The sequence below is a fragment of the Aspergillus luchuensis genome, chromosome 6 (assembly GCF_016861625.1).
Source record: "Aspergillus luchuensis IFO 4308 DNA, chromosome 6, nearly complete sequence".
Taxonomy (NCBI): Eukaryota; Fungi; Ascomycota; class Eurotiomycetes; order Eurotiales; family Aspergillaceae; genus Aspergillus; species Aspergillus luchuensis.
The window spans coordinates 1,752,621-1,768,690 of record NC_054854.1 but is presented as its reverse complement, the minus strand read 5'-3'; the positions used below and the strand labels follow the sequence as shown (position 1 = coordinate 1,768,690).

The 16,070-nt window shown below is 52.2% G+C and overlaps 5 protein-coding genes across 5 annotated transcripts; 2 read left to right on the top strand and 3 right to left on the bottom strand.

Annotated features, from left to right (window-relative positions):
- Positions 1-970: 970 nt before the first annotated feature.
- On the top strand, positions 971-3,463 carry AKAW2_60627A (uncharacterized protein; the record flags this gene model as incomplete). Its single annotated transcript, XM_041692774.1, has 5 exons — positions 971-1,159; positions 1,251-1,529; positions 1,585-1,675; positions 1,734-1,797; positions 1,867-3,463. The coding sequence occupies 5 exons, from the start codon at positions 971-973 to the stop codon at positions 3,461-3,463; spliced, it is 2,220 nt and encodes a 739-aa protein (XP_041546125.1).
- Positions 3,464-4,784: 1,321 nt separating this feature from the next.
- On the bottom strand, positions 4,785-8,717 carry AKAW2_60626S (uncharacterized protein; the record flags this gene model as incomplete). The annotated part of the gene is made up of 1 exon (XM_041692773.1): positions 4,785-8,717. The coding sequence occupies one exon, from the start codon at positions 8,715-8,717 to the stop codon at positions 4,785-4,787; it is 3,933 nt and encodes a 1,310-aa protein (XP_041546124.1).
- A 3,572-nt stretch (positions 8,718-12,289) lies between these two features.
- On the bottom strand, positions 12,290-12,859 carry AKAW2_60625S (uncharacterized protein; the record flags this gene model as incomplete). The annotated part of the gene is made up of 2 exons (XM_041692772.1): positions 12,290-12,667; positions 12,767-12,859. The coding sequence occupies 2 exons, from the start codon at positions 12,857-12,859 to the stop codon at positions 12,290-12,292; spliced, it is 471 nt and encodes a 156-aa protein (XP_041546123.1).
- A 457-nt stretch (positions 12,860-13,316) lies between these two features.
- On the top strand, positions 13,317-14,169 carry his3 (imidazoleglycerol-phosphate dehydratase HIS3; the record flags this gene model as incomplete). Its single annotated transcript, XM_041692771.1, has 2 exons — positions 13,317-13,638; positions 13,754-14,169. The coding sequence occupies 2 exons, from the start codon at positions 13,317-13,319 to the stop codon at positions 14,167-14,169; spliced, it is 738 nt and encodes a 245-aa protein (XP_041546122.1).
- A 356-nt stretch (positions 14,170-14,525) lies between these two features.
- AKAW2_60623S (uncharacterized protein) lies at positions 14,526-15,020 on the bottom strand (the record flags this gene model as incomplete). The annotated part of the gene is made up of 1 exon (XM_041692770.1): positions 14,526-15,020. One exon carries the CDS (start codon positions 15,018-15,020, stop codon positions 14,526-14,528), a length of 495 nt encoding a protein of 164 aa, XP_041546121.1.
- Positions 15,021-16,070: the final 1,050 nt, after the last annotated feature.

Sequence of the window (16,070 nt, the reverse complement as noted above, 5' to 3'; positions counted from 1 at the left end):
GTGAAAGGTGCAGGGTTCTCTGAGGACCTGATTGACAAGAATAAGGTCAGAGAAGAAGCACAAATGTGCGGTTAGAGGGTGGTGAGAGGAGAGGAGGAGAGAGAGAGGGAAAGGAAGAGAGAGTGTGGAGGAGAAGATGGAGTGGATGGAGGGGCAAGTGAAACCCCCCATTGGGATACTTTGACTCATGGTTTCTTTCGGTCAAATGCCCCAGAACAAGTCCAATTGTGGAGAGTCCCATGCAAAGAGTAAAATGATTCTTTACTTACCTCGAGACCAAACTGCACACAGAGCTAGAAGAGCGAGAATGAGGAGCGAAAGAAGCAATGGGAGCAAACAAGAAAACCAAACTCAACTTTGTCGCTGGGAATTTTTTTTGACTTTTTTTATCGATTGGCGGCACGGCGGGGCCAATCAATTGCACCTCCGACCCCGGATTCGGAGTACAGCAGTAGGCATAGTACAGAGTAAAATGAATAGCTACTTAGTTGGATGGTTTGAACATTAAAATGTGCAAGAAAGAGTTTAAGGGAGTAATAGAGATTAGAGTCTTTTTCTTCTCTCATATCTCACATCCAAGAAGATCTCTCTCAAGTGTCGAGTCGCACTATCTCAGCTATACTCCGCGGGTACTTTGGAGATTACTGGCTGGTACTTCCTGGGTACATTGCCTGTTATCGATACCCGTTTGTATGGACAGACAAATACCACGCCGTATCCAGACCCGTATCTTATTTCCGTATTGATCATACCAATTACAAACAGCGTATTGTAGATGAACTCCCCGGGCGGTGAAACACACTCCGACGGGCAGAAAAGCCGAAGCGCGGCGAAGCTTCGAAGGCAAAAAAAATGTAGCTTTTCGATCAATTCCTCAATTCAGTCCTTGTCAGCGTCCCTTCCATCCCTCAGATCCTTCTTTGGCTGCTTCTGCATTCTTCTTCCATTGTCGCTCGTTGATTTGGCCCGAATGTATCGGGCCACCCTGCGGTCTGTCTCAGACCCTTTGCGCGAGCATGTCTGTCTCTCATGCTTAGCTCGCGGCCTCGAAGCCCAGCCCTGGGCTCGCCGCTTCCACACCGCGCCCAGGTTGCGCTCCCAGGCCACCGAGACTTCTTCCACTGTCGCCATTGAAGAGCAGCTGAAGGCACTAGAGAAGGTACGTTTGCGACATTGAGATGCTCCCATGAAGAGCCACTAAGCGGAAGCTTGTAAACATGTGAATGCTAACCGCCTGCTGCTGCGGACAGAACCTCCCGGATAGAAGGACACCCGCCCATGTGAAAAAGTCCCTTCGGACGCAAAATCCCAAGTCACCACAGAATGCGGACAAGAAAGCGGTCCGAAAGGCCGCCAAGCAAGAAGCGATGAAAATGCGCAAGATGGACCCTGCAAACCAAGCAGCCGACACCGAGACTGCGAAGGAGGAGAAGAAGCAACCGGAGCCGAAGGACAAGAAGGACCAAAAAGCTCGCGCGCAGCAGAAGACTGCTCCTGACTCCTCGACATCTCCCAAACCGCAGGTATCGGTCAGTCAAATTTACCTTCCCACTTGGTCTAGCCAGAGTCTAACTCCCATGCTAGGCCAACAAACAGTCTACCAAACTACAGCTTCCTGTTCCGATCACCGGAAAGGACACCGGAAAGATCAATGCAGACCGCGACTCCGTGAAAGGTGCGTCTTTCTCAAGCGACTTGTGAAATCTCCTACTAGATCACTAACTAGCGCAAAGCCCTGGATGTCGAGACCCCCGAAGTCCCGCAACTGGCCTATGGCCTGGACAGAGTGCTGTTCAAGTAAGTTGCTTCCTCATACCCAAGAAACAATCGAGAACAAGCGGAGCTGACAGCTACTGTCCCACACAGCCCGGGAGTCTACCATCTTCGGGATCCGCGATCGCGCGTCTACAATTTCGATCCATACCTTGGGTCCATTATGCCTGTCACCGAATTCGACTTCGAAGCGTTGAAGGAATACATCACCTCCTCCAAGGACGAGCAGTTACGGGGCCTGGCGCAGAAGGAAAAGAAGAAGTATATTGGCTCCTCTTCCAGTATGACATCCGTATTGTCGCACTTCCACTACCTTCTGTCCTACTGGAGAGAGGTCAACATCCAACAAGTGTCCCGGGGCTTTCAGGAAAGGCTGCGGACCTTCACGCGACTCTTGCGAGCTCCCTCGGCCATGTTCCTGCGCTACCAGAACGGCGTCTATGCCATCGATGCCGATAAGGAGCATGATACGGCCAACATTCTCATGAACCTGGGTAAATCGATGGAGAAGCTCTTGACTATGCCAAAGGAGGAATTCGAGCGCTATCGACGATCCAGCTCCAACAAGATCTCCGCCGAAGAGGAGCAGGCAGTGCCCGAAGCCTACCACTACTCGACCTACGGTGATTTCCTGATGCGTTCACAGCTGGATGCCTACGACCCGCGGCTCCCCGGCACCGGCATGTTCGATCTGAAGACCCGGGCGGTGGCCTCCATCCGCATGGACGCCAAGAACTTCGAGCATGGCCTAGGCTACGAGATCCGGAAAGCCCACGGCACATACGAGTCATATGAGCGCGAGTACTACGACATGATCCGGGCCGCGCTCCTCAAGTACTCTCTCCAGGTGCGCATCGGCCGCATGGACGGCATCTTCGTGGCCTTCCACAACATCGAGCGCATCTTCGGTTTCCAGTATCTCAGCTTGCCCGAACTAGACATGGCATTGCACGGCCAATACGACACCACTCTGGGAGACCGGGAGTTCCTCCTGAGTCTACAGCTCTGGAACAAGGTCCTCAACAAGGTCACGGCCCGATTCCCCAAACAATCTCTCCGCTTCCACTTCGAAACCCGTGACTCCACGGCCGGACCCCCGTACATGTACATCTTCGCCGAGCCCGTCACCGACGAGGAAATCCACGCAATCCAAACGAAGAACCAAGCCGAAATCGACGCCTACCAGCGCCGCGTACTCGATCTCCCCGGTCGCGCCGATGAAGACGACGACACAACCACCACCACCAACGACACCGAAGACATCCCCGCCTACTTCGAGTCCTCCAGCCCCGCAGATGACCTGGCCGAAGACACCGCCACGACCAAGTCCGAGACCTCCCAAGACGAAGCCGAGACGACCCCAAGCAAAGAAATCATGGGCTTTGCCCTCACCGTCCGCAACATCGTGGATGGCGAATACGTGGACCGCCCGATCCAGTTCCAATCCCCTAACAAGTGGTCCGTGGACTACGAATTGAACCACCTCGACAGTAACAAGTGCTGGAAACTCTACAACGCGTGCCAGGAACGTCGCCGGAAGGCTCTCTCCGGCCGCGGCGAGGACGAAACTGATGTTGCGGCCAATACGTACATTCGCCGTCTCCGCGAATACGCCAAGAAAGGTCGCAAGTACCGCAAGGAGCAGAATAAGTTGGATGAGCAGGAGAAGCTGGTCGTTTTGCGCGATTAAGCTTTGTCTACTACCCTCTTTCCTCTGTCTCCTGCTGTTTTCGGCTAGGCGGAACGGTGGATTGATGGACTGATGGATTGATTCATTGATGGATATGATCCACTCGCGGCGCGAGAAGGCATTTTTATTTATCTAAATCAATCAGTCAATCGATCTAATCTGCTGCTCCGCCTCTCTTTTTGATACCTACTCTTCACCTCATCAATACTCTCTATAGATACCTCATGCTCCCTTACACCTTATATGTATGTATACTATAATGATCTCAAATATTCTCCTTTCACACCTCGGCTGCAACCAATGTCATTGTAGCCTGCTGGGTGTTGTTTCTTCTGAATTGTCTGTGCTCTCTTCTTCGATTTATTATCGTAGACGTCGGTGATATTGTAAGTCTGTCGGTAGCTAGTCGATAGTGGTTCTTAGTGAATCGTAGAATATAGATGTAGTAAAAATTAGGCATACGATACGAAAAATAGAAAGGACATCAAGTGTAAAAACAACCGAGATATCATCCCATTGTAGTAAGTAGTATACACATGTATTCACAGATGGTTGCTCTCTACACATCATATCAACAATACACCGACTGTGCTGACCCGACCAAAGAAAAGAAACAATCAATTACAGGCCACTCATTCATGGGTCACATGGTCTTTGTCCCCCCTGCGGGTCAATCCTCTCCATGACGGAGAATATTCTCTATGACATTAACAATTAGGGCATCAATGGGCTTCAACGAAAAGAAAATAAAAAGGCGATAGATCTGCAAAGCACCATCAAAACCCAGGGTTCTCGAAAAGGAAACTTAAAGGAACGCCACCTAGCCCTTGCGCCAAACAGCAAGATGCGAAACCAAGTGCTCTTGCTTTTCCTGGGGCAACTGCCCCTTGAGGCTAACACATGATAGAAGGAAAATCGGAGATGAGAGAGGGACATGAAAGGGGTGGTAAGTGTCCGGTGGACACGCCAGGATTCCGAGTACCAGCTGGCGAGACAGGACACAGAACCGAGAGAGAAAGAGGAGAGGTAAGAGAAGAGGTAAAGGAAACAACGGATGGTCAAGGATCGATGCCCTTTCTGAGAGGCAGGAGAGGAATGAATACCGGCGTCGTCCACTGCGTGGGGAATCGGTGCTTCGGTAAGGAGATGGAGGGAAACGAAAAGAGGAAAGGGATGGATGTAGATGGTAGATGGAGAGCCGAACGGTGACGGCCTAAAACACGAGGCATATTTTCGACTAGCGAAAATGGGCTTGCGAGGTATCGTGATTTGATTCATTAATCATGTTTGAGCGAAGAACGAACGGCTCCTTAGCGGGGCTTCACTCGAACTTCCCCAGGTCAAGGGGAGGAGGCGCCCACTCCAGCTTAGGAGGTCGGTCTGTTGAAACACACACAGCGCCCGATCTCATCTTCTCCAGCTTCTTGCGCTCTTTCGAGGCGCTGCCACTGAGAAAGCCGCGCAGCGTCGATGAGGCTGTTCCGTACGTACTCCGCGCACTAGCCCGAGTACTGGTGGAGACCGTACTGGAACTGCGGGCACTGCGGACGCTGCTGGACTTGCTGACCGTAGATGGTATAGGAGGCACAGGCACTGCCAGGCGGGAAGACGAGGTGCTGGAGCCAGCATACTCTGGTGGTAGGATGTGAGGAGCATAGCCTGGGACTGAGAAAGGAGCCGTCTGCGGGCGTTGCCGGAGCTCAGCGACCAGGCTACTCTCCGCATCAAGTCCCTTGAACATATCCAAATGGTCTTTCGGGCTCGTGGGCTCGATTTCCGGCGGCAACTGCACGGGAAGCTCCGGTGGTGGCTGGATTTCAGCTTCTGACACTGACACGTCTAGTTTCAAATGGTCCAGCATCAATCCAAGGCTGCCGGCTGTCGTGGGGCGTCCGTCGCTCGAAGTGTCATCGTCCAACCCGGCCATATCATCTTCGATACCGTGGGCCAAGTTGTAGTTTCGGTACAGATATCGACGAAGACGAGCCACCTCACCATCCCATTTCCGGCTCAACGACTGAAGAATAACCTCCACGTCTTGCTGCAAGAGGGGTGAGGTCTCGGCAGTAGCACTCAGGCTCGAGGCTACTGAGGCACCGGAGCGGTGACCAGACGTATGCTGCTGTTTTGATGACTTGCTGCTCGTCTTTCCATTCATGGCGGCATGTAACGAACGGCGAATAGAGCTGGTTGCCGAGCTCTGCGCCAGGCTTACATCCCGCTTCACGTTCCGGATCTCACGCCGGACCCGCTCGAGCGACTGGACGCGGTCACGATCCATAAATGACAGACTCAGTAGGGATCTGTTCCGCTGCAGTCCATTTACCAGGACCGTGAACGACTGTAAGTTGATGTCATTGTTCTCACAGTATACTTCACGTAGACATTCATTGTCTTCCAGCACCGAAGCCAGGGTGTTTGCACCCTGCAGACCCAGTTTCTGATGCTCGATCCTTAGGACTCGCAAGGACTTGTTCTTTTTCAGACCTGTCAGGGCCAAATTCAGACCAATTCCAAACCGAGCGACATCCAAATGAGCGCTTTCGCCACTGATATCCAAATCTTCAAGCGTCTCGTTCTCCTCGAACATTAGCTGGAGCGCCTTGCACGTCTCAGGGCCAGCATCATACGGAAGAGAAGCCTTGGAGATGTCTAAACATTTTAGGGTCCGGTTCTTTCGCAAGGCCTCCACCAGCTCCTGGAATTGTTCCTCCTTCTTGAAGTCAATCATCCTCATTGACATATGAGTTGGCGTCTTGTTTTGTGCAATGGCTTTGAAAAGGTACGAGCAGCCTTGGTCAAGTCGGTTCTCATTGACGTGAAGATGCAAATCGCGAGGAAACCCGTTGGCTGTCATGGAATGCAAGAAGATGGCGACGTCTTGACCGCTGAGTCCACACTGGTCCAGGCGAAGCACGCGCAGACCCCGAGATCGATCACTGGCCAGGTATGTGGCTATGGCATCGACGGTCTCGCGGTTCACGAGGGTCCGGCTCAACGACAGTTCCTCCAGGCGCCAGTTGAACAATGTCTCGGGGGTGATGAGAGGCTCTGTGCCCGAGGTGCGAGAGATACGAGACAAGTCGAGCGTCTTGATCTGGGTGAAATAGCCGAGGTATTGCTGGAGTATGTCGGGGCTGAGGCGACCTTGAACACCCGAGATGTTCATCGCCTCCAGCGTTGAGGACTGGGCGACGACCGTGGACAGGAGAAGGTCAAGATCGTGAACTGACAAGCCACAGTTGCCCACTTCCAATGCTCGCATGTGACTGGACCGTTGAGACGAGGCATCCACAAGGTAGTCGAGATCCGAATCGCCCAGCTTGATACCGTTCAACACCACCCAGTCAACACTCGTCAGCTCTCGTCGGCAAATGGGGAAAATGGCTTCCGGGATTCCACATCCTGGATCGTGACTTTCACTATCCGACTTCGGAATGCGGCTCAGGGTATAGGAGAAGTCCAGACGTCGGAGCCACTTGCTCTTCAGAGTCAACGCACGCACTTCCTGGGACAACACCGATAGGTTCTCCTGACCGGGGATCTGGATCGGCGCCCCGGCACGACTCAGCAGGGCGTCTTTATCCGGGCCATAGATATCGCGTAGGCCTTGCAGAACATCCAGGCTGACACCACTAAACGATATAGACCGGAAGGACTCGTTGTATCGCAGTGCTCGCAGGACGGCGATCAGCTCTAAAGCGGTATACTTCTTCTGCCGAGCGGAGGCGGGCGGCAGGAGCCTGAAACACGGGGCGTCATCGCATTGCACATCAATGGTATATCGGATGTTGGAAGTGTCGATGTCATAGCTAGCCGAGTAGGCGACCAATGTCCGGTCAAAGCACCCGTAATCCTCGTCCAAGCTCACCGGCGGGAAGTTGCTCTCGTTGTCGAGGTCCCGAGGGACGATGAAGTCATACGGTTGTTTGATCCACAAGGGACGTAGGAACTCGGTCTGTTGTCGAATCCAAAAGGCAATCTCCACGGAATGCACGGATGCGAGGAAGACCGAGAACGGTTTCCGCGTTGGCACACGGAACGTTAGATGCAGGCTATCGTCGCCCCATTCCATGGAGAGACAGGTCAGGTTCATCAGTCCGAAAGAGGTTGCCGCATCCAGGTCACTCAAGGATACCACGGAGCTGCGGCTGGAGATCTTGTGCAACGGGATCAGGTGGAGCTTGTGCGACCCAAGGGCGAGATAACAGCCCGTCGGTGACAGCTTGGTGAGATCTTCAGAGGATGCCCGTGCAGGAGACTTGCTGGACGCCATCTGGATGACCCGGAACATTCGAAAGGTCTCTGGATCATAGTCCCGCTCATACTCGAGCATGCGGACCACGCAATCTGCCGTCTTCTGATCGAAGACCAGCGGGTCGGCTCCGCGGATCAATTCCGCCGCGGAGCGTATGCCTACCATCCACAGATTCAGTTCCTGGAAGTCGGGCGTCTGCATCTGGATGAAGGTGGCTTTTTGAGCCCGTTCATCCACATAGGCCACCTCCACCGTTGACGACGGTCGGCCATCGTCCAACATGTAGACCGCAATGATGCTGTTCAAGGCAATGCCGGAAATGGACTCGCTCGCCGCGGCCAGCTGGGGGTCCTGCAGGGAACTGATGGAGGCGACGGACTGGCGGTTGGCCGCCACTGAGCGGGAGGTGAAGGAAGCCGGGATCGAGGGAAACATATCGGCGGCTTTGCTCTGGTTCTTGAACCGGACAAGATGCGTGTCGGTCAGGACCAGGTAATGGCTCTTCTTCCGCCACATGCCTCCGGTGATGGAGATCTCTCCATGGTGCAGGATGATGGAGCCAATGCCTTGTCGCAGCTCGGGAGGGTCCTCGTCCAGGGACGAGCCTTTGGAGCGGCCCAGCGACCGGTCGTCATCTTCTTGGGAGTGTAGCGACCGAAGGGAACCAAACACGGAGGTTCGTCGTTTCTGTAGGGATTTCCGGCGGCTGCGAGGGCCCTCGAGCGCCACGGTAGGCAGCGCGGTCACGTAGGTGGCCGACTCCGAATCGGCGGTGCCGGGACGACGTAAGCCACGGGTGGGCGTGGCTCTCGGGGGACTGGGGTGCCGGACCCCAAAGAAACCCGAGTTGCGTCGCGATTTCTTCTTCAGAACCTGGGCATCATCGGAGGGCGACCGTTCATGAGCGGCGGGGGCGGGAAGGGAAGAGGTAGTCATTGATGGGCTGAAGACGCTCAGGCTCTTTCTCCGCTCTTTCTTCCCCAGACTCTCGGCCATGACGGGGGGGAAGCAGGAGGGCGGAGAAGACAAGACAGGGAAGAGTCGAGAACGCTAGAGGGCGAGAGGAGCAGGAGCAAATTGGAAGTCGAGGACGAAGTGCCACATCGAGGAGGCCGAGGTCGCGGGGGGGTAGGTCACTAAAAGGAAGAAAACCCGTAAGAAAAAAAAAAAAAAAAAAAAAAAAAAAAACAAGGTCACCGAACACTGGGGGGGGACGAGGAGGAGCATGATGGGACGATAAGGATGGATAGACATGGCTGCAGGCCTAGCCTAGGAGATTGAGACCCCGGTGGTGACTAGTGAACTAGAGGGGTGGAGCAGGGCGAAGGAGCACAAATGAGGAGCTGTGGAAGGGAAGAGGGGGAGGGAAGGCAGGTGGAACATACAGCAGTCGGGCCAGCTGCCATCGATAGGAGGTGAAGAATCAAGATGGACGCGCAGGAAGACGGCACGATTTGACGTGGCAATGGAAGGTGGAAAAGAAGGGGAAAGAAGTCAACAGAGACGGCGGCGGGGGAGAGAAGAGAGAAAATGGCGCGATTGGAGATTGGGCGCTTGGAAAGAGAGAGAAAAAGAGAGAGAGAGGTGGAAAGGGAAGCAAAAGAGAACCAAGGAAAAGTCTCGATACCAGATGAGACAATCGATGAGATATAAGGCGACAAGAGACAATCTTAGGATAATTCGTAACTAAAGTAGAAAAGAAGAAGAAGAAGAAGAAGAGAGAGAGAGAGAGTATAACCAGATATACAATGGACAAGAAGAAGAGCTTAAAGAATACTGGGGGAGGGAGGAGAGAGAGAGAGGAAGGAAAAGAATGGGGTGGGTTGAGACTTTGAGACCGATAGTAGCGAGCGAGTGAGCGGAGGACGTCAATAAAAAAGTACGAAATTGCAGCAACACCAATGCGATGGCGATTGAGATGCACGGAAGAGGAGAAATGGGGGGGAAGGAAGGAAGAAAGAACGTCCAAGCACACTCCGGGGCAACCAGGGACGTAAGAAAAGGTTACAGTCTAGGCCGTGTCAATGGGCGAGACAACGCAACAACCTCACCACCAGAACACCGGAAAGGGGAAGACACGAGAGGGAGAGAGTGTGTAAAAGTAGACGAAAACGGACGAGGCGCACAAGATGGATATTGGCTGCTTATCTTTGCCTTTCTTTCTTTCTGTCCCTTCTATTCTTTTCCTGTCGTGTTTACAACGTCAACGTCTCAGCGACCCAAAGAAAGCGATTGTTTAAGCGGACCCAGTGAGGTGAAAAGATTGGATCGAACCAGTTCCTGAACGGCAGGCAATCCGGAGAAAAATGAGCTCAGGAACTTAATAGTGAACTAAGTAGACTAACTTGCAGCGCGTCTTTTTGGGTTTATGATGTCAGCGCCCGGAGCTTCTTCGGATCTCGCTGAAAATAAGAATAATAATAAAATCGGGAATTCCGATGACTGTGTCACTGATGACAAAAAAAGAAAGCAATGTAGAGACTGAATGAGTACGAACTAGTTGACTAATTAGGAGGAGAGGAAGATCCAATTTACAATTCCCTGAAAAAGAGGGAGAGGGAGGGAGGGAGGGAAGGAAGATGGCCGGGGAGGGAAGATGGGATGAGGAAGAAGAAGAGAGGAAAGAGTGGGGAATAGAGACTAAAGGGACGAGGGAAATGACGGATCAGGGGGGCAGATGGAGATGGATGGAGAGGCAATATGGAGACAAAAGAGAAGAATGACAGAAGGGAGCAGACAGATGATGGTGGCAATGCAACAGCACAACGAAACACAACATCATGAAAATAAAATAAAATAGAATAAAATAATAAATGATGAGCTCAATGTGGATGGATTGACATGACGAGGCGAGGGAGGAAAGAGAGTTTAGTTACTTCTCACCCTCCAGTTACTCTCTCCGGAAAGCCGATCATCCCAAGGTTCGCCGAATGCAGTTGATGCTTTTTCTTGGACGTGATTTCTCTTTGTCTCTCTCTACCTACACAACCACTACAGAGTATCGACCTGGCTACTTCCTAAGATATCTAACGAGGATGAATGAACTACCAGGATGCACAAGGATGCGCAGGATGAAGAGAGCGTATGTAATAACTTTACTTCTCCTTCCACTTCATCCCACTGGCTGGTTTATTATAGAAGCAGCCGCCAACTAAAACCGCCGCCTCTCCCGTCCGCCTCTCTGGGATTGCTTGTTCTTGCATCTCACTACTCCATGAGAGAGCGAATGGCAAATACTCATCCTGATTACTTCACAACGACACTAATCAGCCCTCTCTCCTCCCTTCGACTCCATCACTAAACTACTTAATGACTAACTTATCCACTCACTAAACTGTCTTTGATACTCATTTCCCTGTCCCACCATTTTGTGCCCCCCCTCCAGATGGAGCCCTTATGAAGCCGATCGCCGGTGGATTGAAACGCGTTCGAGAAGCCGATCTCCAGCCGCGTAAACCCATGCAGGACTGGCCGCCTTTCTCTCTCGCTCACACCTGTTCGCTTTCTCTCTCCTGCTTCAGAGCTCGAGCTCCACTTGTATCCTTCTCTCGCCCTGGCTAAACCAGCTAGCTAGCTAGAATGCTGCGAGATGACTTAGTAACTACGGAGTAGCTCCAGTTGGCCACGGTCTGGAGCGCTGCCACCATGACTGACAGCTGGGTAAAATGAACTTCGGGGTGATCAACCGATTGGGAGGTCGCCTGCATTTGGGTTCATATTTTCTTTTTCTTGTTCGTTCTTCATTTTACGGTGTGGTGTGCACATTCCTCCCAACCTGTCTGTCTGTTTGCATCTATTCCCCTCTTCCCACCACATGATCTAGACCCCCTTGTTCCTCCCTAGTACTCTAGGACCGACCCGACCCTAGAACAATATGAGGTGGGGGGGGAGGGGTGAAGAAGACAGAATGGTAAAAGAAATAAAGGGCGCAATGTTCTAGTTCTTCAGAAACAGATACCACCCTGTCAACTGGATCAACTGCCCCTGAAATCGGTCGTCATTTTAATTAGAGATCTACTGGTGTACACAAGCGGCCGATTCACCAATCTGGAGATCATCCCGTATCCCCACCGCGGCCGTTCGGGGATTGCTGCAGCATCGCTTCTGGACTTTGCTAGACTACTACTAACTAGCTAGCTAGCTAGCACTACTCTTAGCCAAACCCTCCCCCCTCTACCCCCCTCCAACGGGCTTGTCCACAACCCGAACCTGGCCCGAAGGGTATCCAGTACGTTCCAGACTGGGCCATCGTCGTGTTTCGCCTGAACCCTTCAAACACGGGGGTTGAGATCAGTGGAGAACCTCAGACGCCCGAGCTAGCCGGGGAAAATCCTGAGGGAGAAGAAAGAAGATGTGGACTCAGCCTCTCCGGACAGGACATACTTTTAGCAAAGCGAGACAAAGCCCCGACCGACAGCTTCCCGGTATTTTTGCCTCTCGCAACCACTGACATTAAGAATGACTTGAGACAACTGGGTCCGTTGTTTGATGTTGGAACTATAAATCCTCAACCCGGAAATCAATCAACCTTGTCGGCATCCCATCTATGCCTAGACTACCACTTTTGCTTACTCCAGTCCCCGCGCGGCTCTCTCTGCTTGTAGTTTTTCGAGCCGTTTGACCTTGCGAATATACTTAATGTATTCATCGACTCGGCGCTCCGCCCAGATACATCCACCCAGCGTCATGGCCCCGATATGGAGAAACACTTTGAATTGAGGCGTCAAGCCGCGGTAGATCTTCGAAGCGGGGGACAGCCACTCAGAGAAGCCCTCTAACGGGCGATAGAAGAGTCGCGAGCGAATGAACTCCTTCGAAAAGGGCGATTGCTTGGGCGGAGGTTGCGACGGGGACTGCGATGGGACGGGGGCCGACGAGGGCGACGAGAACTTGAAAGGATGAGGGAGGATCATAATCATATGCGCCAGGATGGAGACGGAGCCGAACTATTCTGTCAATACCATGCCTCCCAGATACAACAGACGGCTCCCACTCAAAAATTAAAGTGCAGAGCAACCCTTTAGGAAATCAAAGAACAGACATACCCGAAAAGCACCGGTCAAGAAGCCGCGGACGGCCTCGGAGGTGATCTCCTCCGGGGGGTCGACATTATGACGTTGATCCGAGGGAGGAGGCATGATATATATATGCAGTAGCTAAGCGAAGCTACTCTGTCGATATAGAATAAAAGAAAAGAAGAGAAGAAAAAGAGAAAATACCTAATGCATGCACAGCGGACAAAAAGACAGACATGCGCATGGCAGTTGCTGCAAACCAATGACGCACAACCCATTCTACCCATACGACTCGGGTCAACGAAATGCCGAGAAACCAACACCGTACTGTAAATTAGTAAACCAAATACCGAATACGTACCTACCCTCTCCACGGGTCCGAAACCGCAGTTCCGCAAAAAAAAGATCTTGATCAATCAGCGGAAGAGATTACCAACGAACTATCCTCCACTCTCTACAACTCTACTACCTACTTTACTCAATTGAATCCAGCATCACACTCACCACCACACCCACCACACCACATTATACCCACCAGACACCCACACAACAAAACAAAACAAAAGACACAACATCAAAAATGCCCCCCCTCCCCCCCCGCACCGCATCCATCACCCGGATAACCAACGAAACCAAGATCCAAATCTCCCTCTCACTGGACGGGGGCATCCTACCCCCCTACGAACCATGCACTCACTTCCCGGCGCCCTCAGACCCCGCCGAAGCCGAGGCCAGCAAGAAGGGAATCATCCCAAACAAAGCCTCACCGCACGCCACGCAATTCACCCCGACGCAGCAAATCACCATTAACACGGGCATCGGATTCCTGGATCATATGTTGCATGCGTTGGCGAAGCATGGAGGGTGGAGTTTGGCTGTGAGGGCGAAGGGGGATCTCTTCAGTACGTTCATTTATACCCATTCTCCCTCCTCCCTCCCCTTTTAGGGTTTATTTTCCCTTTATTTCTAAAAAGGGTTGATTGATATGCTAATTACGGGGGGGTTTGGTGTATATAGTCGACGACCACCACACAACGGAAGATACATTCCTAGCCCTAGGCAGCGCATTTACCGAAGCACTCGGGGCAAGACAATCGCTTGCGCGATTCGGACGGGGCGATGCGCCGCTGGATGAGGCGTTGTCGTGGGCGGTGATTGATCTGTCGAGTCGGCCGTGGGCGGTGATTAACATTGGGTTCCGGAGGGAGAAGATTGGGGATTTGAGTACGGAGATGATTACGCATGGATTGCAGAGTTTTGCGCAGGCCGCGGGAGTGACGCTGCATGTGGGGTGCACGTATGGTGATAATGATCATCATCGGGCGGAGAGTGCGTTCAAGGCGTTGGCGGTGGCGATTCGGACGGCTTGTACGAGACGGGTCGAGGGGGAGGTTGGGGCGGGGGATGTGGTTAGTACGAAGGGAGTGCTTTAAATATGTTTTTTTTTGTATGGATGGCATGTTATGATGATTATGTTGGTTGGTTTGACTACAGTCGGTTTGAATGGTATGCATATAGTATATACTATCTATACACTATGTGTGATGTTGTATGAGTAGGTGGAGGGTTCAGGTAGATATACCCATGGCTTGTGTTGCCCGTGTCCAGTATGCTTTCCTATCGTCGTTGGCATTGGTCCCTACGCAGTTGGTGATGTATGCTGCCCAGCCTGCCTCGGACCCCGACTGCAACTGGGACCGCACACTAGCCGAGCACTGCGTGGTCAGGAACCATGCTCCGGAGCCAAAATCGTAGTCTTCGTTGGAGAGCAAGAGGTTCAGCACCCCCGTCACGTCCCCGGATACGCTGGGGAGTTGGTCCGCGAGCGCGGGGATAGAAGCCGCGTATTTGGCATTGTAAGAGGGCGATTGCATGTTTCGTGCTGTATACCATCGTTAGCATCTACCTCTCTATCTGGCATGGCAGGCAGAGGATGAAGCTGGAAATACGTACTGCCCTGCCCAGGAACACCCGGGAAGTGATTCTTGTTGTACTTGAAATCGCCGCTTTCAAATGCCATGAGTGCAATCACGGCTGCTTGCTCAGCGCGAGACGTCACGCCATAAGTGTCAAAAGACTTGGTGATATGCGGGACTGCTTGCTCCGCAGTAGCGCATTCCCCGGCTGCAGGTGGATTATCGCATGTATTGGACGTAGGAGCAATAGCCTCGAGCTGCGCCACGGTGAGGGAGGAATTCTCTCGGGCAAGGATCCGGCCGGCCGGAGATGCATATGCCAACAAGGGCATGATGCACATGCTGCTCAAGATTGATGTTGACTTCATGTTGCTGAGACCCCTAGTGAAGTAAGACCAAGGACAAGACTGTTAAGAACAAAAGACACCGTGAGCCTGCACAAGTACCATAAGAACAAGGATCATCGATCGGAACAGCCCCTTTATATGTCTTTCAGAGCATGTCACTGTTGGGACCCAGCATGCCTGATCGACTCCGCATTCCTGAGGGTGGATCAGGGTCTGGAGGGTCCTTCATCAGCCAGAGGCATCTCACATAGCCTGGCCTGTCGCCACATGTTGGTTGGACTTTTGTTGCATCTGGCGACACTGCGTTGGCATGTCCGGAAATTGCCAGAGATACCTCTGCCCAAATGTATCAAGTATCATGCCTCCTTGTGCTGATATTGACGGCGATTGGATCCTGGCGAACCTCCGGCAAATGTGAAACGCCCGTCTTAAATCTTCTCCATGACCAGTTGTGCTTATCTGACCACCAGATACCTTGATTGGTCGTGTCGTATGTATGATCTGCAGACTGACTTTCAAGCCTCGTTCTTCAGGGCCTGCATTGGTCGTTGGACGTGTTAATGATTGGAGGTAGCCTCACGAAGCATGAAACATAATATTACATAATCAAGGAGTTAACACAGTAGTGTCGAGATAATCACATATTAGTTTTATTTTGCCGTCCAGCTAGCCCCAGGCGTCTGAGCTGATAGTTCGGTTCCGTCTACCCAAAATCGAAAGCAAGTCTATGTAGTAACAGTAAAAGATGTAAGGTGTAAACAGACAGGTGCGAAAGGAACAACTGTGGGTTCAAGAAGAGAAGGTCAAAGAAAAAGAAAAGAAAGGTAAATCCGGACATCCAAGAAAGACAGATACAAGGCGAGCGCGCTGCCTAGCAGGTTGCCTCGCACAGATCAAAGAATCTTGCCAAAACATGTACAAGCCGTCATGTGCTTCAAGAGAAGCACTGCTGTTAATCCATACCCGAAACTCCGTACATGCACCCCAGAAATCAAATACAACTCCCTGAGCGGATGATATAAAACACACCTGAGCGGCTACTCCACGGGCACGATGAACAACGGCCAGGTG